General features: G+C 38.0%; 1 protein-coding gene and 1 long non-coding RNA gene across 5 annotated transcripts in view; one reads left to right on the plus strand and one right to left on the minus strand.

The window, feature by feature from the left end:
• MYO1E (myosin IE) overlaps positions 1–21431 on the plus strand; it is a 112333-nt gene that overhangs the window by 63452 nt on the left and 27450 nt on the right. For all 4 annotated transcript variants that reach the window (XR_011741007.1, XM_071813864.1, XM_071813865.1 and 1 more), the window contains exons 4-17: positions 433–527; positions 7321–7408; positions 8953–9042; positions 9997–10128; positions 11164–11298; positions 12230–12362; positions 14340–14536; positions 15557–15637; positions 16004–16090; positions 17324–17410; positions 18513–18680; positions 19404–19489; positions 20090–20171; positions 20990–21096. Coding sequence is in view for 3 of the 4 variants with exons in the window: in XM_071813864.1 (XP_071669965.1) it covers positions 433–527; positions 7321–7408; positions 8953–9042; positions 9997–10128; positions 11164–11298; positions 12230–12362; positions 14340–14536; positions 15557–15637; positions 16004–16090; positions 17324–17410; positions 18513–18680; positions 19404–19489; positions 20090–20171; positions 20990–21096 (1568 nt within the window). In the remaining variant the exon portion in view is untranslated. The remainder of the gene's footprint in view (positions 1–432; positions 528–7320; positions 7409–8952; positions 9043–9996; positions 10129–11163; positions 11299–12229; positions 12363–14339; positions 14537–15556; positions 15638–16003; positions 16091–17323; positions 17411–18512; positions 18681–19403; positions 19490–20089; positions 20172–20989; positions 21097–21431) is intronic.
• LOC139828927 (uncharacterized) overlaps positions 432–21431 on the minus strand; it is a 36836-nt gene continuing 15836 nt past the window's right edge. The window contains exon 3 of the long non-coding RNA XR_011741008.1: positions 432–4282. This is a non-coding gene — a long non-coding RNA (uncharacterized lncRNA). The remainder of the gene's footprint in view (positions 4283–21431) is intronic.

Below are 21431 nucleotides of genomic sequence, written 5' to 3' on the forward strand. Positions count from 1 at the left end.
GGCATATCTGTAGGTGTGGGAAACTGGTTTGGTGGGCTCTGGATGAAAGTGAGACCCGCAGCACCAGGCTCTGCCGAGCGGTTTGGGTAGTTTATTGTTAGCATATGACTGCTGGTGGAATAGGCTTAAATTATGTGAGTTTCTCTTGGACAAGTAATGTATTTCAAGCACAGACCATTTATAGGACAGGGTGTTTACAACACTTTAGGAGAAAATTATGCATGAGAGAAATATCAGTAACAAAACCCAGACACTTTGATTTGTTTTTATTAAACAAACAAAAAATTCCGGGGAAAAATCAGTATAAGTTGGGACTCAAAATTGTTTTTCCCGGAAAATAATTATTCCAATTGAAATAAAAATGTATCTTGATCTTTCTGTATTGTTTTATGTTTTATGTGTTGAAAACTTATTCTCTGTTTCCCCTTCTAGGCACAATATGAAAACCCACCACATATTTATGCTCTTGCAGACAGCATGTACAGAAACATGATTATTGACAGAGAAAATCAGTGTGTCATTATTAGGTAAGAAAAAGAGCTGTGAAAAAATATTTTTCATCTTCCTTTGGTGTTTTAACTTCAAAAAGCAGAAAAGTTCATTTTTTGTTATATCAGTAAAAATATTGTGTCCATGCCCACTGAACATTTTGGGATTTTCTAGGACAGCTAAGTGCTTTCTGACCCTCCCTTTTGTTTTCCAGTGAAATCCTGACGATAGCTTAACCACAAGAAATCTCTTAGTCACATAGCCAGCTTCATGCCCCAAACCAAAACTGCAATAGCTTGAGTAGCTACAGGAAAGAGATGGATTAACAAGTATAGCAGCCACAGAAACTGTTAAATCCAACATTCTCACATGGATGGCATTTACCATACTCCGGTTTTAGTACTATTTCTTTTTTCACTCTGTTAAAAATAAATGTAGTGTTGATACTTTGGAATTTTACTTGCGTTCAGTCAGGGACAAAAGGAGGAGAGAGATACAGGAAAAATAATTTTGTATTCACTATTAATCTATTTTAATTATTAGGTGGAAGGAATTCACTGTGGAACTATTACTGAACTTTTTTAATGACAGGCATTACTTAAGTCACAAAGTGAGTTTTGGGTCGAGGTATGCTTTGTTCTCAGCTGTGGGTTTACAGATGGTGTATAATAATGAAGGTGTGCAGAGAGCAAGAACTGCAGGATGTTTGAGCTGGTACATTGTACCTCTTCTGACTTCTTACATGGAAAACTTGAGAGGTTCCTTGTGGTGCACCTGGAACTGCTCTTCACCTGCGGCAGAGGTGTCCAGGGTGGGTGCATGCATCACAGGGGCTGTGCAGGGAAATCCGCCACGATGTGGAAGAAAATATTAGACCTTCAGTAGTAGATGTCTGTAGTTTATAAACAGAGAAATTGCATACATGAATTGGGAGGGTGTGCTCAAACATGTTTTTTAGTGGTGTGTGTGATCGAAAGCATTCATAGACCACTGGCCTGTGAGATTTTTCCAAGGACTTGGGGAAAAGGAGAAAAAGAAAAAATATTTTGAAAGGAAACTGTCATTGTTTTATTAACACCAGCTCTTCTTATGCTGCCCATCATTTGTCTGTGGGTCATGCCGAGAGGCAGCTCTATGAATGTAACTGCTGTTGAATTTAACAAAAGAGAGATGTCAAGACTGCGTGTTTTCTTTGTCCAGGGGCCCTGTCTGGTCTCCTCCGCGGGTGGCTGTGTGCCCAAGGGAGCAGGGTGGCAGTGGCGATCAGGGGCAGGTAACCTAGTGCGCCCAGTCCCTTGGGCTGAACCTGCCAGGAAACAGTGGGTGGTTGCTGATGTTTCAACTTGAATGTCCTTGCACCAGCCACTTACTAGTTTGTTGTTGTCACAGGGGTATTATAAAGAACTGGGCTCAGTGTGTGGGTCCTACTTGTGGAGGTGCTCCATCTGCAAGTGTGTCTGTACACTCCTGAATGGTCCACTGTGGAAATGGATTTCATATTAATATATCTCACTGATGAGCTGCCATGAAAGCTTGTGAGGAATAATTGTTTGAAAGTTACATTCACTGTTTTATTCCTTTGAATCTGTACCTGGGGGTTGTCCAGGCAGAGTTTCCTAGGTGACATGTTACAGTGGAAAAGTGCAGAGGTGTGTCCCTCTTAGCATCAGCCAAGTGTCCGTAGGTATGTGGAGACTGTTGATTTTACATGTAGGAAGGTCAGCCAGGCATTAAGAGTTTGCTGTGCTGAGCAAACATGCTGTCAGGGCCGCCCTGTTCCTGGGCCCCTGGCTACAGCATGGTGCCGTATGAAACAAGATGCTCATACTCTTGTCTGTCATAGATCTGAATTGTTCCCTGAGCTCAGTTGTCTTTTCTGGAAAACGGATGCTTGTCTCCATACTGAAGTTACTAGTCCCATTTAGTCAAATTCAGACTTCTTAGGGATGGGTAAGATTGGGTTTTATTTTGATTTTTTGAATAAAGTAACATCCCAGAGCCTGGGATGTTCTACATGAAGCTAAATTCATAGTGAAAGCCTTTAAGCTCTGGTGAACTGTGATTAAAAAACGTATTTTTTTGATTCATTGCAAAGGCCTCGAAGTGCAATGAATGCAGGGGGTCACACGTTCAGGTACCTGAGATGCAGATCTGAGCTGCAGGCTTACGGGTTTAATTCACGTGAGAGTTCTTGAGCTTGAATGATGAATGACGTGCTCTTTGGAGTGTCTGCATTTTGTATATGCAGAGTGAATTTTCTCTCACAGTGTGCACAGCCTATACAAAATCTGGAGTTAATTGAAATCTACTGCAAAACTAAAACAAGAAAAATCATGTATGCCAGTGACATTTCAGAGAGTTCCTCTTCCTTTCTACACATTTATTTTTCCTATGATTATTCTTGTTACAAATACTGTAAAAACTGTGGACTAGACTTACAAGTAGTTTTCATGATGGTATTTGATTTTTTGGGACACTTGGAAATTATTTTATGAAATCAAGTAACTCAGCCATTCGCAAAACTGATTTTATTTGGTTGATACTTTAATCCTTTTCACCGCATTGAAGTGAAACTGTTTAGAGACATCCTATATTTTCTGATTTTAACATCATCACTATTTCTAACAACTAGAGCTGGCATAAGAGTGAAGCTCTTGAAGTTTGGGGTTTGTTTGCTTACGTTTTATTCCATAGACCAGAAGGCACTGAAATTGCTCGCAATCTAGAAGCTCCAAAGGCTCTGCAGCTCTTGAGTGAAATGAGTGTTTTAACTGTTACAGCTTCATGTCTCCTGCCACATCACCCTGCTGCAGTCAGGACCCTGGGTGTGTGTGAGGATCATTTAATTGCAGAACTTTAAATAATGCATTTAGACGCTGATAGAAAAAGCTCATCTTCAGAAAGTCAGTGAATGAACTGGAAAGCAGATCCAAAAGAAAATAAAGTTCTCTGAAAGGCTGAATAGATAGCAACCAAAACTCAGATTTTTAGGTGATAATACTAAACAGCATTTCCAGGGCCAAGGAAGCCTGTTGCACTAGTGGAGTAACAACAGTGTATATGTATATGCATGAAAAAAAATTACATGTACGCATGTCTAATTCCAGCTGAGGAGCCAGGAGCGGCTTGGAGTGGCAGTTGGTGGTGCAAACAGTGAGGTTTTCACGGGCCGGGCTCTGCCGGGCTGGGCGCGGGTGCAGAGCCTGTGCTGAGGTGGGAGGAGGGAGCAGCACCCGCAGTCGTCTGCCCTCCTTTCGTGGCACCGAGCAGAATTACAAGGGAAGTTTACTCATATGAGTAATGCAGTTAGACTGGAGTTGATTTTGTTGTTAAGTTTATGCTTTACTGGGGCGTGATATTTAAACCTCTGTTGAAACAAGCTCATAAATGTCTGTTACAGCAGACTGTGTTCACGTTTCTTCCTCACTTGGAATGATGGCCCTCCCAAACTGTCCACAAGGAGTTGTCCAATCAAGATTTTAATTATGAAGGATTGTCTCTTGTGACTTTTACTTTCTTCTGGACTATCATTGTCCTTAATTAAGAGAATGGAGATTACGATTATTATTTTTCTGTTGTGTAGCAATAAATGTGTTTATTCAGAGTGTTCTTAAACCTTTACTTTTCTATAAAGTTGAGGACTTTATTTTCACTTTCTTTCTGCAGTCTCTGCCAGGAGATGATGCAGTTTCTTTAAGGCAGGTTTTCAGTTCTTATTTGTAATTTTAGTTTACATTTGACATCCATGTGGCAGTGCTTGAGTACAGTAAAGCTGTGTATGATGACTGCATACCTGAAAAGACAATACATTTAAAATACTGCAAATATATGTTAATGAAAGATCGTTTACCACCCCAACTGTTTTTAGTGAGCAACTCCCATCTATCTTGTCTATTAAGTTCAAAATTTAATGTGAGATTTCTAGTCAGGTTCTGTATCTCAGCTTTACAGAAGACTCAAATGACTTGATTGTTCTAAAACATCTGTACAGAATCCAACTGGCAATATGGTTGAATTTTAATGGAGAAGTGGTAGAAACCTAAATTTACTGCCGTCGGAAAAGTTAGCTAAAATCTCTGCTTGAGAAGGGAAAAACATTTCTCTGAGGTTATGCTACTGAGGTTTCCTTGAACATAATTAGAGAAAGTGAATGTGCTATGTAAACAAACTAAAAAGCTTATCCAAACACATCAGAGTATTTTACATATGCAGTGCTCTTTACTGGCAGAACCAAGAGTTCTTTATAAGTATTTGTGTTTCAAATTTTGACACTGTCCTGGTGATGGACATAGGTATTACTGGTACTGTTCTATAGCCAGGGATTCTATACTAAACCTCACTCAGAGAATTAGTTTTAAGGAGAGGGATGAGGCTAGTTATTGCATCTTGCTTCTCTAATCACTGATTGTATTTCTCCTGGGAAGGAAGGAGCAAAAACTTTTCCCTCTGTGTTTGTAGTCCTATTCTGATTTTAGCTAAGGGTTAATTGACTTTGCTGAACAAAATGTGACTTTCCTGAAGTAGCAAGTAGTGCTAGAAGAAACAATACCTCTTTCAAAGCATTATCTTTTTTGCTAGTGATTGAGACTATGTAATGTTTCTATTTTTAGTAAGAAAAGTCTGAGAAAATTGTCAGTACCACAATCTGCTTACTTTAAACCATTATAATCATTTTTTTCAACCTTCAAAAACCTCTATACTTCCAACATTATTAAACCTACCCAGCTAGAAATTATTCTTACCTCTCCTTAAAATAGTTTTAATAGCAGCAGAGCAGTAAGATGTATGTGAAGAAGCCTCAGTATGAGAATAATTTGGCAGGAATGCCATAATTTCCCTGCTAGAGCTGACCACCTGAGCTTTCACGGGGGACAAGATACCATCCCATCAGATAAAGTTACTTTGGTTTATAAATAATGCATTATCATGTTTTATTCTAGTTTAATTGGGACAATTTACTCATCCTCGATCAATAAAATCCTAAAAACAAAAAAATATATGCATGTGCAAATCTAAAGCAAACTCTGAAAGGTAGTCTTTTGGCCAAGTTAACTTAATATAAAGGACCACTTAGATCAAAACAGAGACTAAGAATAAAATGGAACTACACTCTTCCAGGTCAGTTTCTGTGGCAGACACTATAGAATGAGAAATATAAGCCACCCTTAATTTAAACAAACAGGATAAAGATAATTTATGCATCAAAGAAAATCTTACAGAAAGGTGTTAAATTTTTATTGTGTGATATATAATCCCTGATCAAATTCATTCAATGTTTGACCCTGGATCCTCTTTTGTATTCAGTTGAAAACTGCATATAGAAACTCAGGAGGATGATTCAGTTAGTGGTTTGTCTGTCTCGTTTTACCACAGGATGAGAAAATTTACTGTGAGCAAATTTTGAAGAAATGTTATTTTAATTATCGTACTGTTGCTGATTTGAATTTCTGAATAAGTTTGCCATCCAGCAAACTTGTCTGTCCCTGTGAAGGCAGCAGATGCCAATAATACAGGCTTTCTTCTTGATGCTTAGGAAAAGATGACTTGGAATAATAAAAATCATAATCCACACTTCACAGATGAGATGATCAAGAAGTTTGTGGGTTTGGGGTTTTTTTTTCATCATTTCAAGGTTCCTGTTTGATCTGTAAAACTGCAGTCAGGAGAAGGCAGAAGCATGAACACATTTCTGAGGGGAAAAAACGAAACGTGCCTTTCAGTATGTGTGTACTGTTTGGAAGCACTGAGGGTGTAAAATGCAGCCTCGCAGTTTGGGGAGCTTTTTCAGAATTAAACCTTTGGAAACGTCTCCATTATTCATGCTGATAAAGAGCTATGAGTTGACTTTCTCAGCAAGTCCTTTTCCTGCACAGGATTTGCTGATGTTTTTCTGGCAAGTGTAGCTTAAATTTGTGCAGGAAAAGATGTGTATTTGATCCATATCCAGGAACAAGTAGGCACAGGATAGAAGAGTCAACAACATTCACTGACATTAGTCAGGAGCTTAAAGAGAGCACAGATTTTGCACAAGGAAGAAAATCAGGTATCTTTATGACATTGAACCAACACCCATCTGTTGTTTTTTTTTCTATTAGTATTGTTGTCCAGGCCAAGGTAAATTCATTAAGGTCAAGGCAGACTTGCACCAACATTGGTGTAAGTCTGGAGAAATTCTGTTTAAGGTATGAAATAAAGCATGAGGTTGGATTGTCTGGCATGCCAGTCTTCTTTCCCTCTTGAGAGCTTACTAATTGCAAGAAGGCAAATCTACTGATGTTGTAAATGTTATTCACCATTGAAGTAAAATATAATGGCAAGAAGGAATTGTGAAAGCTAATATACAATATTAAGACGTCTTGTACCCTGTGTCAAGAGGCATAGGAACAGGAAGGAAGTTCTTCCGTCATTCAGGATGTGATTAATAATGTCTCATTATTTCATTCAGGAACACCTAAAACAAAAGACTCCTGAAATGAAGGAGGTATCTGGCATGGCATTGAAAGCTTGGACTTTTAGATGAGTTTCTGTGTTAAGATCTGAAATCCCTCTAAATGTAGATGGGAATTGAGTTTTTAACACACTTGTTCTCTTTTGAGTATCTTAGTTTAAATATTTTTCTTTCTCAATTTACATAGTTTTCTGACTTTGAAGTCCCATAGAAACTCAGGTGTCCCTGCAAAATGATGTATTCAAAATTATTTCTTCTCAAAAATTCAGAAAATATTCATTGTTAAAGTACCTAGTCTTAATTGAACAAGATAAACCTCAAATTACTCCATTTTAGAATTATTTAAAAACTAACAGGTACATTTCTGTGTTTCTTTTTCATAGTGGGGAAAGTGGTGCTGGAAAGACTGTAGCTGCTAAATACATCATGAGTTATGTCTCAAAAATTTCAGGTGGCGGCCCTAAAGTACAGGTGAGTTGATAGATGTTAATAGTGAAGCACAAGCATCGTCTGAAGATGTGCTAGGGAGGCAGAAGGACAAGGGTCTGTGCAGCAGCCCCGCGGCTCTGCCGAAGGCGCTCAGCGGGGAACGCCCGCAGGCCACGGCTCCACAGGCAGCTGGAGGGGCTGGGGAGCTGCCCCGGGGAAAACCCACAGACCCAGGATCCTCTCTGCTGAAAGTCTGGCAGCTCTCATGCTCAATTATGTCTACTGGCTTTGTTGTTGTTGTTGTTAGTTAAGGGGTAAAATGTACTTTGGTGGTTGTTCTTACTCTGGTTAAGAACAATAATTAATCTCCTTCTAGTAGATGTGTGGGTTTTTTCTCCTCCTGTGTTGACAATCTATTGAAAACTGAACTGGCTTTCCGGCTTTTTATTACTACCATTAAATCTCTGATTTGTATGCATGTGTCAGAGAGCCAACAGCAGGAACATCAGCTTGTTTTATGAGGCTATCTTGTCAAAATGAGAGTATCTGCAAGCTAGCTGCAACAACAAATAGTTGCTTTTGTTAATAACTATACTAGCAATGTCTGCTCTGTCTACTGAAACCTATTAACTAAAGCTTATTGAGCGCATTAGCCATAAAAATTTTCTTAATGACATTACAATGGTATTCACTGGCTGACAGACAGCGGTAGGTACGTAGTTACTGCTTTTATCAGTCTACTCTTTTTAAGGGCTTACTGTTAGTTTTTGTGCCATTCTGGTCTCTGATGTTGAGTACGTTCTTTCCGCTTAATTTTGCACAACATTGCAGAGAATAATTCAGTGACCAAGAGAATGATCCAGAGAAAGTATACATTGTGTTATTTTGTGAATGAATATAATCATACTTTATAAGTAAATATTTTGTTTAAAAGATTCCAGCTTTTTGTACAAAATTAAAAAATATTCTTAGTGATTACACAGTAACAGTTGATGAAGTTGATAAGTTGCTTTGAGCATTCCTTTGGAAATAAAACAAAATCTTCATAACCCAGCATGCACTGGGTTTATTCCAAAGCTGCTATCTTGCCCACACTTCCAGCAGGCAGGACCATACACAGAGACAACAGTAACACACTTTGCTGCAGCATCAGTGATCCCAAAAGAGGTTGCTGAAGCACTTGCAGATTTTATGCTGCTCTGAATTAATTGATGGTGGTTCCAGACCCAAAAAGATTTAAATGCTCATGTGTAAGAAGGAAATTGTTTAAAATCAAGATGATGAAAAACACCAAATCAGTTTATTGGCTGTGTTGCTTGGCAGTACAGTGAACAGAAGGACTAAGTTTTAGCCTCAGGCATTTTGTTCAATTTTGTAGAATTTTCTTCAAAAAACAGGAACTAGAAGCTCTTAAAAATATATGGTTTGATTCTATTCTTTATCTGATCAAGAAGATTCCTTATAGATGCAGGCTTTCATGCTTTTTAATATATAATTTAGATGTCGTGGTTTTCTAGAAAATCTGTAAGAACTTTTAAAATGTCAATTTCTGAATCTCTGTTTCTCCTGTTTTCCTAAAATTTTAGCATGTTAAAGATATTATTCTGCAGTCCAACCCTTTATTGGAGGCCTTTGGGAATGCAAAAACTGTACGGAACAACAACTCCAGCAGATTTGTAAGTCCCTGTATCTTAGGGATTACTTTATTCTTCCAACTTCTGTGCTGTTACAGAGACAGTATTTGGGAGTATAATATAAATTGACTATAAATGAGGTAAACCTGAATTAAATATAAAGTGTGTTTTAAAAAATAAAGTACCTGTTGAGAAGCCTGTATTTCATTCTGTATAGTTTGCGTGTTTGCTTCTCTTACAATATGTACAGGTCACAATTTATAAAATGTTCAGTCTGCAAGCAAATAGCTTATCAGCAACAAACTGTCCAGCTTTTCAGATCAGTAAAGTATACACAGTAATAGATGGATTTTTTAAAAAAAAGGCTTTTTTGAAAATAGATGATACCATCCTTAGAGTTGTTTGATGGGAAATGCCTTTACTAATATGTACAGAAAGTAGGCAGGAATTATTTCCAGTCTGTCATTATAAAATACACACGATAATGTTGTGCAGTGACAGTTCACTAGATAACATACTGAAGGGTCTGTTTCAAAAAGTTACATGTAGGTTTTACAAATTTGAGATTGTTCCTCACCCAACGTGAATGTTAATGCAATTAACGTTTCCCTGAAAGAAAAAGATAATTGCTTTACCTTGCTTCCAAGGAGAACACTATGTTAGCTGTGGGTGGTAAATCTGTTATATTGACTTCCCATATAGGGGAGCCTTATTGTTTCCTTTATACTAAGCAAGAGTCTCAGCAATGAAAAGAAGCCATTGACTTCCTTTCTATGTTGGCATTAACATATGACGTATTATTCCGAGTCTAGCACTGTGTAAATGCAGAAAGAATAAAAGTTCAAGAATCTAAGCTTAGGTTATACCTTGAGGCAGCTGCGTCACTGTATCCATAAAGATTAAACATCCCAGTAACCTTCCTTGAGATACAGTGCCAGTGCGGGATTTCAGGTTTGTTTTTACTAATCATTTAACAGCTTTAATTGTTTATTGCAGGGCAAATACTTTGAAATCCAGTTTAGCCCAGGTGGAGAACCAGATGGAGGGAAAATCTCTAACTTCCTACTGGAAAAATCTCGCGTTGTAATGAGGAATCCTGGAGAGAGGAGTTTTCACATTTTTTACCAGGTCAGAAGTTTACAGCTCCTTTCTGAGTTACTTAAAATAACTAAGACCCGTTTTTCCTTTTGATTGAAAAGTCGTTCTCAACACAGTGAGATTACTGGGTGCATACTCAAGAAGGTAATCTGGATATCAGAGATGCCATCCAACATAGACTTACCTCACTGCCTTCCAGCTCCACAACATAAGTGCTTAAATATTTCAAAGGCCTTGCTTAGAAATTCAGTGTGAACTTCTATATGGAAAAGTCCAGTAGCAATAATAGAAAATGAGAACTTTCCAACAGATTTCTGTTTGAACTGGTCTGTATAATTATACCTTTGTGAAAGAGAGATTTGATTCTCAGTTGAGTTTTCTAGGACATTTAGGATAATATCTCTTCATAGAATCCTCCAAACATCTTTGCTTTTTTGTGTTTCAGAAGGCTTTTCTGGCCTTCATTGGTCCTTGACATGGGAGTTCCTTATCTGCTGAAGTGCTGTTGATCAAGCTCTATGAAACTAAAGGCAGTGCATCGTGACTATAAGCAGCTTCACCTTAAGTTGAAGTGCCTCTGCCAGGATGGAAAGCTGAGTTGGAGCTGGAATTGCTCCAGGGGCTGTGCGTTCTTCTTTTCCGAGGTTTATTAACAATTTGCACTGTCCTGCTGTGGCTTGGAGAGGCATTTTGACACAGGGGTTAAAAGACCATGGGGGTTTGAGTCTTCTGAGGTTAGTTTGTTCATTCCATCCTTCCTATTGCACAACTGTGTAGACTTCACACAGATCCGAGGATCCTCACCTAGGGCATCACAGAGAGTACAGGAACCTTGTTTTAACTACTGTGTTATTTATTCTTGGCCCTGTTGACCTAAATGATGCAAAGAGGGGTGACTTGAGCCATAGTGCTGAAGCAGTTTAAAACTTGCTTAGCGTACGCCATATCTTAAGCATATGCTTAACACTAGTCATGTCCCTCCCAATAATTTCAGGCTCAGTCACCTCTTTCATCTCTCCTGAAGACTGTTGTGTGATGCCTAATGTGGGGATTTTTATTCTGCAGCTAATTGAAGGGGCCTCCTCAGAACAAAAAAGCAGTCTTGGAATTACCAGTATGGACTACTATTACTATCTGAGTCTCTCTGGGTCTTACAAAGTTGATGACATCAATGACAAACTGGATTTCCAAGAAACACTGGTGAGTGTTTTACTCTGTGATTTGCATAGTGGTGGATGTATGTTCATTTCACTGTCCATTAGTAGCAAAGACCTTGATGTATTAATGTGAGGATGAGAAATGAATGTAGATATAACTTATTTAATTATATTTTACGCTAAGGAGGAAGTATGTTACCCTGAAGAGGTCCTGTGTTGCAGCCTAACAATCTGAAGTAGATAAATACTTTCTATAGAAAGGTGTTTTGTTATCTGATTGTTCTTTTTCAGAAGGGTGCAAATTTAATGAAATTGAATTGAATGCAGATAATCTGTAGTATGAAAAATACGAAAATGCAAACACAGTGAGGAAATTCCATTAAAAGAAAATATAAGAGAGTGCCCTATTTTAGCTGAATTCTTAGTGGTGACTCATCTTCCATTCCTATTTAAAACGGTGCAACTTAAAGGCTGGAGAAAGGGACTAGAAAGCATAGATCAGGGATCTTTGACTACTGCTGTTGCCAATTCGTTATGTGACCTTTACGCAAGTCATGTCAATTTATTATTTAAAATAAGCATATTAACACATCCTTTATTTATATATGTCACATATGTAAAGGCCTAAAAAAAAAAATTACTGCTGTATTCTAGCTAATTATTAGTGTGACACTTCAGAATAGATGCTTGTTTTTCAGTAACTTTAATTTTTCCGGAATTTATTTTGCTAACACATCATCTAAATGGTGTAGATGCTTCTGTATTAAATTAAAAAAATTTAAAAATGCTGAAGTAGGACATGTGGTACCTTTTGAAACTTCAGTCCAGGCTGCAATGAAATTTGGTTGCCTTAGGTGTTTGAACTGTTGTGAAAAGCTCTAATTTTTAACATCAAAATTTGGAAAGGACTTCTATGACAAGAGTCATTGAACAGGCTCTGCAGCTGATTCAATTTGTTTTCTTTTTCTTCCCAGCATGCAATGAGTGTGATTGGGATCTTTGCAGAAGAACAGGCATTGGTGCTGCAGATAGTGGCAGGAATACTGCATTTGGGAAACATCAGCTTCAAAGAAGTTGGCAACTATGCAGGAGTGGAGAGTGAGGAGTGTAAGTACCTCTGGAAACCGTTAGAGAACTAGCAGTGGGCTGAAACCCAGATGGCATAAGGTGAACTGCAATCCTGAGCTGCTTATCCAAACACAGCGCATCATTTCTTACAGTGTGAGGCTGCTCATTTAGATTCTCTTCCAAAACCAATGGTGCTGAGGTCCCTGTTTTGTCTTGTTCAATGCCACAGACTTAACAGGAGTGCCATTTTGCATTTTGAATTGAAGAAATAATTTTTCAGCCTTTAAGTATGAAATAATAGAAATAGTGAGAAATGCTTTCAGGCAAACTTGACCACTTGTCTTTATGCTTGCATTGTACTGAAAGGTCTGTTTTATACTTTCCCAAAGCCGACAAAGTGAACCTAGTGTTTTTCAGCTTTTCTTCACCAATTTTATTTGAAACTGTTCCACAGAATGCTACTGATTACTCTTTGAGGATCATTTTTTCAGTTACATGCATATCCTGCTTTATGGTAGTTTCTAGCTGGTAACTATGGTTCCTACCGAGGGATAATAACCAGGCATCTTAGGAATGTGAAGTTATTATAGTGTCAGCTATTCTTCCTTTACGGTAAATCACGAGCACTGTGAAGAAGAGTTCATGAGGTATGCGTGGTGCTTCATTCCATTAGACTATCTTCATAAATTCTTACAGCAGTATTGGCTAAATACTTACTCTGGCATCTTTACAGTATATGTGAGCATATGTGGTCTGTAATTACCTACATTCTTTTCCATTGTAAAGCATACGACCTTTTCATGTGCTCCTCAACCTGAGTTCTCAGTGAGTTAGCAGAGATGGTGCCAGGGACTCAGCTTTGGTTAGTTGTGTGGTTCCTAGTACCCTAGAGTATAAATTTAATCAGCTTGCTGATGGGAATAAATAAAATTCCAGAAAGCTGGCAGTTGTTTGCAGTTTTGAAAGTCATTTTGGATTAATGTACGGAAGGGTTTAGTGAAATCATGCTGTGATGTTACAGATGTGTAAAACACAACTGGCTGCTGCCTTAGTGATTGTTTTACATCCTCCTCACACCAGTAAAATAGATGTGAAAGCAATGGAACATGGAGGAAACACTGGTAGAGAATGAGATGGTTTAGCAGAGGTGCAATGCCAACTCCAAGAGCTGCCCTTGGGAGCTATTTCCATGTGCTTTCAAGCTGTTTCTCTTTTTCTGTTCCTTAAGGTGTATGACACCTGCAGGTAACATCTGCACCATGTGCTATGAATGCAAATAATACTAGACTTGTGGCAGCTTATTGCATAGATGTATTTTTCTGCTTTACTTTTAAACAAGGGAAATCAGAATTTATAAAGCATGTCCAGAATAAGGGATTAAAAAACCCCCAAACAACCCAAAATGCCACCACACACAAAACCCAACCAACCCACACAAAAACCATGAACAAAACAACAAAAAACACAAAAAAAATGCACACCGCACAAACAAAAAACCACCAAAACCAAATAAATGGCAAGGCAATTGAAAACTTTTTGCAATATCCTAACTTAGAAGAAGAAAGGTAAAGAATATTAGGAAGCAGATAGCAAATTATTATATTTTAAACATTTCATGTTTTCCACAAAGAATTTTAAATTGTCTCAATTTTATTTGATGTTTGAACTCTATGTTTTATTTTACCTCCTCTAAGAGTGATTTGTTTGAACCACATAGTTCAAATCTATGACCTAAGCTACCTTACATGTTTGAAGGACTGAAGGTACATAAGTAGCTGATTATTTTGCTTCTAAGTGGTTTATCTTAATTGAAATCCATGTAAGTAAAGAGTTGAAAGTGTCTTTGGGGAGCTTAGGGAAATTTTAATGACATAAATCCCTGGTCTTTTTAAGATGCATGCCCCATGAGGTTTCTTACTGCTGTTGTTAGTAGAGATACAGCTATTTTTTTTTCCCTTCGTTCTGTATTGGTTAAGTCTGTAAATCATAATCCAGCAACTCCAACTTTTCTTGCAGTTTTGGCTTTTCCTGCTTTTCTCCTGGGAATTAACCAGGACCGCCTAAAAGAAAAACTGACCAGCAGACAAATGGACAGCAAGTGGGGAGGCAAATCTGAGTCTATCAATGTGACGCTAAATGTGGAACAAGCCTGCTACACCAGGGACGCACTGGCCAAGGCCCTTCATTCCCGCGTTTTTGATTACTTGGTGGATGTAAGTTGGATTTGCTTGAGTCTGCTGCTATCAAAACATGTACAAGTACACTAGGAATGTTCCTTGCAGTGTCTTACTTGCCCATCATTTTTTACCCAGCATGTTTCTTCACCTAAACCTTAGTAGCAGTACTGAGCAGAGCAGTGGGAGCACAACCACAGATGTTAAATACTGAACGTATGACAAATGCTACACTTTCTTTGAAGCAAACGAGCTGTGCTTTCAGCACTATATTTGCTCAGTCTCCTGCCACAACTGTCCCATATGATATTATGACATCTTCCTGTCAGCATCCAGACTGCTCTGAGTCGTTGTCTCATGTAGCTGAGAATTTCCGGATGAGCAGAATTAGTGAATTAGGGTCCCCTGCTCTCTTACCCCACTCTCCTGTGAAGAACACCTTCAGCATCCCAGTGCTGTGGCATTGGGGCAAATGGTCAAATTCCATTGTCCGTGCTCAAGTAGTCTGCTGTTCAGAAGCAGACCCTGGGCTGGACTGGTGGGGTAGAAACCTCGCCTTTGGCCACAGCTGTGGGCCAGATGAAGCAGAACAGTCTCCGCTGTGGTGACACTGCCAGTGTCCCCACAGTCGCCCTCATCATGACAGGTCTGTAATTACCACTGTGTGCCTGCACCAGCACTGACACTGCAAAGTACAGTAATACAGAAATGGGTGGAAAGATTCGTGGCACTATCTGCAAAATGCATCAGACTTAAAGCTGTTACTTTTTTGTTGGTTCCTTTTCTTTAACTGAGCCAGTTACACCAAAGGGGAAAGGACAGTAGACCCAAAGGCTCACTAACCTGGGAAACAGGATAGTATGTTGTTCATTTCCTAGCTGTTAATAACAGTTTATTTAAAAGTGAAAGTAAAATACCCTATTACATATATTTGTATTACATTCAAATAAGTTCTTTTTGAAGAAACCCAATGCTTTTATATAAAGATCTAAGGATATGAATATATCTTTTAAATATGTAAACCACACTTTGTTTTACATTTTGTTTCTGTTTTATTAGTCTATTAATAAGGCTATGGAGAAGGACCATGAAGAATATAACATCGGTGTCCTTGATATTTATGGCTTTGAAATATTCCAGGTAAGGCAATGCAATACGCAGGGTTTGAGCTCATCTGACCTGGGAGTTTTTTGTTATTTAGAGAGGGAAAAATCCAAAACATAAAAAAAAAAGAAAATCCTGTGGCCAGAATAAAAGCAAAAAATCCCCAACACAGCTTCCTGGACATTGAGTTCTCACTGGTAATGTCTCACTTAATAAACATGAATTATTGAAGAAACTTCAAAGAAACTAGGTCATTGATCTGAGATTACACAGGATGTCCATAAAGTCAGCAACCCATCCATCATTGAACATGTTTCTTTGAAGCTTATTGCCAGCATAAGAACTAAGAATTATTGTATGTAAAGCACGAGACTGATTTTTAAATTGTTTCCTTTTCTATAGAAAAATGGTTTTGAACAGTTCTGCATCAATTTTGTTAATGAAAAACTACAGCAGATTTTTATTGAACTGACGCTGAAGGCAGAACAGGTAACCAGACATTTATTATTTTTGAATTCATAAGTGAGCTATGGCTTTTTTAGTTGGTGGGAAAACTAAGGTTTCATCATCTATTAACAATAAGATTTGCCTTGTTAAGCAAAATAAAGAAAAAAAAACCCTTTGTTGGCTAACGCTAAAACTGTAAACCACATCAGCTAGAGACATTTATTCTGTGATACAGTGGTATAGAAGTGAGTCCGTCAGACAGCGTACTAATGCAGTCATATGACTGCCCAGACTGCTGCATATTCTGACTCATTGACAGAAATGGAAAACTGCTTAGTTCCATTCCTGTGCTTTTCTTGGACATGACACAGTTAAATGGGAATACTTAATTTCCTCCACAGCATTTTTCTTTTTTAAAAAAATATATGTATATATGAATGAAATAGATTACTGAGTCAAATGCAAAAATAATTCTGAAAAACTATTTGCAGTTCTCTGCCCATAGTCTTACTGCAAAACCTCTCTATACACAAATGTGAGCTTCTGCACGGGAGGGCAGACAATGCAGTGGAGACAGAGGCATTGTCTACAGCATGAGCTCAGGCCTGGCACCAACTTCAGGACAATGTTTTCAAGAATGCACTTACACAGTTGCCTTTGTATAAACGTAACTGATGATTGCAGCTGAGCATACAAATGACCTGCTAGATGTCTAGCTGATCTCATATACAGGCAACTGAGTGCATCAATTTAATAAATTTTTAGTATGATGTTTTTCCCCAGACAGTGTCTAGGTGTCTTTATGGTTACAGTAGTTGTGTACAGAAATATAGAATTGTGTCTCCATTTCACATGCATTTCTAAATGCATTGGTTTTGGGGTCTGACCCTTGATATGCCTGTCACTATTCTTACTTTTAAAACAGGTTAGGATATGGATGATTAGGTGCACTGTCAAGATACTGTAAAAGTCACTTTGTTAGGATTTGCGAAGTGCTTTGACAGTGAATGCACTGCTGAAATATTCCTGCTCTTAGTAACTACTCAAGGGCTATGAATGACAAAAGAATGTGTGGAGAGAAGGATTCCAGTTCATCTCTCAGGCCGGAGAGAGCTGGATTTAACTATCATTAGGGTCATTTCTCCCACCTTCCCCCAGTCACACAGATCTTTCTGAACACAAGCAGCACAGAGTGCATGTATATGTAGTGCACTGTAAATTAGTGCTGCGTCCACAGCGCAAAGGAATATTTGTGTCTTTCTTTTCACTTAACAGGAAGAATATGTGCAAGAAGGAATTAAATGGACTCCAATAGATTACTTCAACAACAAAATAGTGTGTGACCTTATAGAGAACAAAGTGGTAAGTATTTAGAACAAACAGATGGAAAAAACAAGATTTTCTTTAAAATAACTGGGCAACTGCTTTGCTGTCAAGAACATTCATAGGAAAAATGCAAATACTGTTGTTCAGTTACTGAGTCATACTAAGCCTATATATAAATCTTATATAACATGCCTTATAAGAGCTCTAAGATATATGTTATCCAAGATATTGACCAAAAAGAGAACCATAAGATAGCATGATTGATGTGTGACTAAAAAAATATAAGGAGTGAAATTAAGCTTTTTTCCACCTAGATTTATCATGAACTTCATGACATATTCTGTACGTCAGATGTGGTTCTCTGTGTCCCTGGGAAGATATATTTCAGTTTGGGGAAGCTACAGTACTGGCATCCTTTGCGGTACTGTTGCAAATAAAGCAAAAACCAGTGAAGAGGAAGCATTAGGAAGCGTTGGAGATAAAAGAAATTGTGTGTCTTTGCTGCACAGAATGTTCTGCAATTTAAAGTCTTTATGTTCTAATTTGAGGTGACAGCAAATGTTGATTTGTCCTTTAGGGCAGAAGTAGGTTGTTCTTCAGCTAGTTCTTTGTCCTCATGTAGGCCAGATAATTTTAACAGCAGCTCAAGTACTATAGTGACTTGTGCCTGAATGCACATCAGATTTTACCCATCTCATATCTGTATCAGGATAACTAGGAAGAAGACAGGTTTTCTGTCACAATCTTAGATATTTTGCTGTAGATTTGTCCAACTACAGCATGTGAATTTAAATACTTACCTCAGACATACATTTATGTTTTGGTGGAATGAGAAAGTAGATTGCTTTGTGAAAGAATTAAAAACTTAAATCTTGGACATTTTGGTGGGGTTTTTTGTGCGTTGTTTTTTTGAACAGCAATCATTGTTTTCTCCATCATTTCCTACTCTGACTGTCATTACAAAAGTAGTGTGTCTCAAACTATTTGCATGCTGTGTACAAATGAATCTCTACTATGAACTCTACTGATGGAGGGGGACAACTTCTTGCTCTGACTTTGCTCTAGTGTTTTTGAAACTGGCATAATAATTTTTTTCCTGACTTTTTGCTGTTTTTGTTACTCTTTTCCAATGCATTAGAATCCCCCAGGGATTATGAGTATTTTAGATGATGTGTGTGCTACAATGCATGCAGTGGGAGAAGGAGCTGACCAAACACTGCTTCAGAAACTTCAGATGCAGATTGGGACTCATGAACATTTCAACAGCTGGAACCAGGGATTTATCATTCATCATTATGCTGGAAAGGTAATATGGAAAATCATCACTGAATTCCGTGTAATGTATTTATGAAGAAAAAGAACAGTAATGAAAGGAAGGGAAGCCACGTAGAGGGCTGTTTGTTTTCAAATAGTCAGATTATCTCAGGAGATGGTGTCCACCTTTCACAATGTAGGGAGCTTAGAACAAATATGCCCTAACATATGTCCTTTACTTAGGAGAGATGAGTTTAGGCCTTGCTGCTATCAAACATAGTAACCAGAACTTAATAATAAATGTAATAAGTAAATGCTCCTAGTTTTTATTCATTGTCTTAATTGTTGGATATATTAGCAGTGAATTTAAAGAAGTCAGATATAAAGATGATCTGTAGGTGATGATATACCAATAAAACTGGGAACAGAATGTACAGTGCTGTCTCCTTTGGGTATATTTCTCAGACTATTCGTGATTTCCTGCAGATAGAGTTAATAACACTAAACCCATAATATGCAAAAAATTTTCTTCAATAAAATTTCATATTAAATTAACTTATGTCATATTTCATTCACTAGCTCCATAACAGTCTTTTCACTGAATTTAAATATATGGATGAGATTACTTTGTTGTGAAAGAGTTAACTAATAATATATGCAAGGAATTAGTCATCATTGTAGTTCAGAACAGCTACTGATGAGGATAGGATTTCAATTTTCTTCAATTATTGGGTTCTCAACTTACCACAAACAATCAATTTCCACCTTGGCCCAGGTATCTTATGATATGGATGGATTCTGCGAGAGAAATCGGGATGTTCTTTTCATGGACTTGATTGAACTCATGCAGAGCAGTGATTTGTACGTAAGCAAAACTTGCTTAAAGCTAGGAATAACGTGTTAGTTCAGATGGATGCAGAGGGCCTGACTGCACCCCTTTGCAACTTGTGAACTCATTTGCATAAAAGTGGGAATAAAGCATCGCTGCAGTAGAATAGTATCATTTGCATTATATTGACCTTCATTTTCTGCAAATCTGAAAAAGTAAGGTACTGCAGTGTCACAGTCAAATGGTGTAATAACACCCATTTGTTTTGGCCTCAAACAAGGTCATCAGTGATTTGTCATTCTCTCAGAACAGGCACTGTTTTAGCATATAAAGTACCATTTTATTGTTATGTATTTTAATTAATTGAAGCTTACTTTTTAAGAAGTGCGTGTTTCTTCCAGTCTAGAAGTCTGGTATCGCATCTTCCAAGGCTCACTAAAATAGCGAGGGATCTCTACAAGTAATGAAGCTCATGGAAAATACTAATCTTAAAGTAGATTTGATACAACTCCAGATTAATAGAAATAGCTATTTATATTCTCCTCAACTATTAACTTTTACAGCATATTCCTTGATATTCCTGCATTGAATTGTCTTTCTATGCCAACACTATTTTATTGATTCTTCCCTAGGCCTTTCATAAAGGCTCTATTTCCTGAAAATCTTCAAGTGGACAAGAAGGGCCGTCCTACCACTGCGGGCAGTAAAATCAAAGTACGTCTAGTTTTGCTGTGTTAGTATGTGCATATATGGGTGGGTGTGTGTTGTGTGTGGATACCTAAAATAAAAGTTGTCTGTGCAGACATTTGTAAAGGTAGGCATCAGGACTGTCTTTACTGCAAAGGGATGCATTGTTTCAGCTGTTAGAATGGTGTTTTGCCCAGCATCACTGTCCATTAGATGTCTTGTTCAGTGGCATTCTACAGTAATGAATTTTCCCAATGAACAATTGACAGTAGTGATAACAGTACTTGTCATGTGCATAATGAATGAGCCCCTTCACTCAACCACTTCATGTCCTACAATTAACTACACATAACCAGTCTCTTTTATAGTGCAGAAATGAGGCAGCACCTGATCCAATGCCCACAAAGTCAACAGGGAGTCTTCCTGTAGACCATAACGTGCCTTGAATAAAGCAGCAAGTGTTAGAAGGCGAGCATCTTTTTGGAGGCTGGCTGTAAAGTATATACTTAGATTACACATTTGCAGACTTTGGAAATCGATGTTTTATCAGCCTGTTTCCTCACATTCCATCCTGACAGTCAGGTCCACCTGATGCATTCCTTGTCACTTCATGTTTTTATGTAATAGTTTTATATAGTATTATACAGCTGGAGGTAATGGTGCCTTCTATTACTGATCATTTTTTCATGAGGTGCATATTATCCCAAGACACTTTGCCTGAGAAAGACCAAAGTCAACTGGATCCTGTCAAGTGAATCATCAGCAGATGGTTGATAATTTTAGAATTCTCTCACAGGATTCACCCTGTCCAGCTCAGATCCTGTTGTTTTCCCTTAATTTTACAGAAACAAGCAAATGACCTTGTTGGCACCCTGATGAAGTGTACGCCCCATTACATCCGCTGCATCAAACCAAATGAAACAAAGAAGTCTCGAGACTGGGAAGAGAGCAGGTATGGATAAGCAGATTATGTGATGAGAAACAGTGCTAATAGCCAAAAAAAGCCACAAAAATTCCTAATTTGTAATCATGCCATCTACAAACAAACAGAACTAGCTACTATAAAACCAGAAATGAAATCTGGCACGACCTCTCCCATACTTTGAAGATAAGCTGTGGTCACTTTGTCTAAATCAGCAATTCGTATATGTAGTTCTTGGCTTTTCTCAATTATGAATAATCAACATTTGCATAACAGTAACACAATGGGTATATTAGAAACTCAGTTTTCCATGTAGAATTTGCACACCAAATGCATTATATATCGATTCTAACTTTTGCTTTATG

The sequence above is a fragment of the Patagioenas fasciata genome, chromosome 12, assembly GCF_037038585.1.
Source record: "Patagioenas fasciata isolate bPatFas1 chromosome 12, bPatFas1.hap1, whole genome shotgun sequence".
Classification (NCBI taxonomy): Eukaryota; Metazoa; Chordata; class Aves; order Columbiformes; family Columbidae; genus Patagioenas; species Patagioenas fasciata.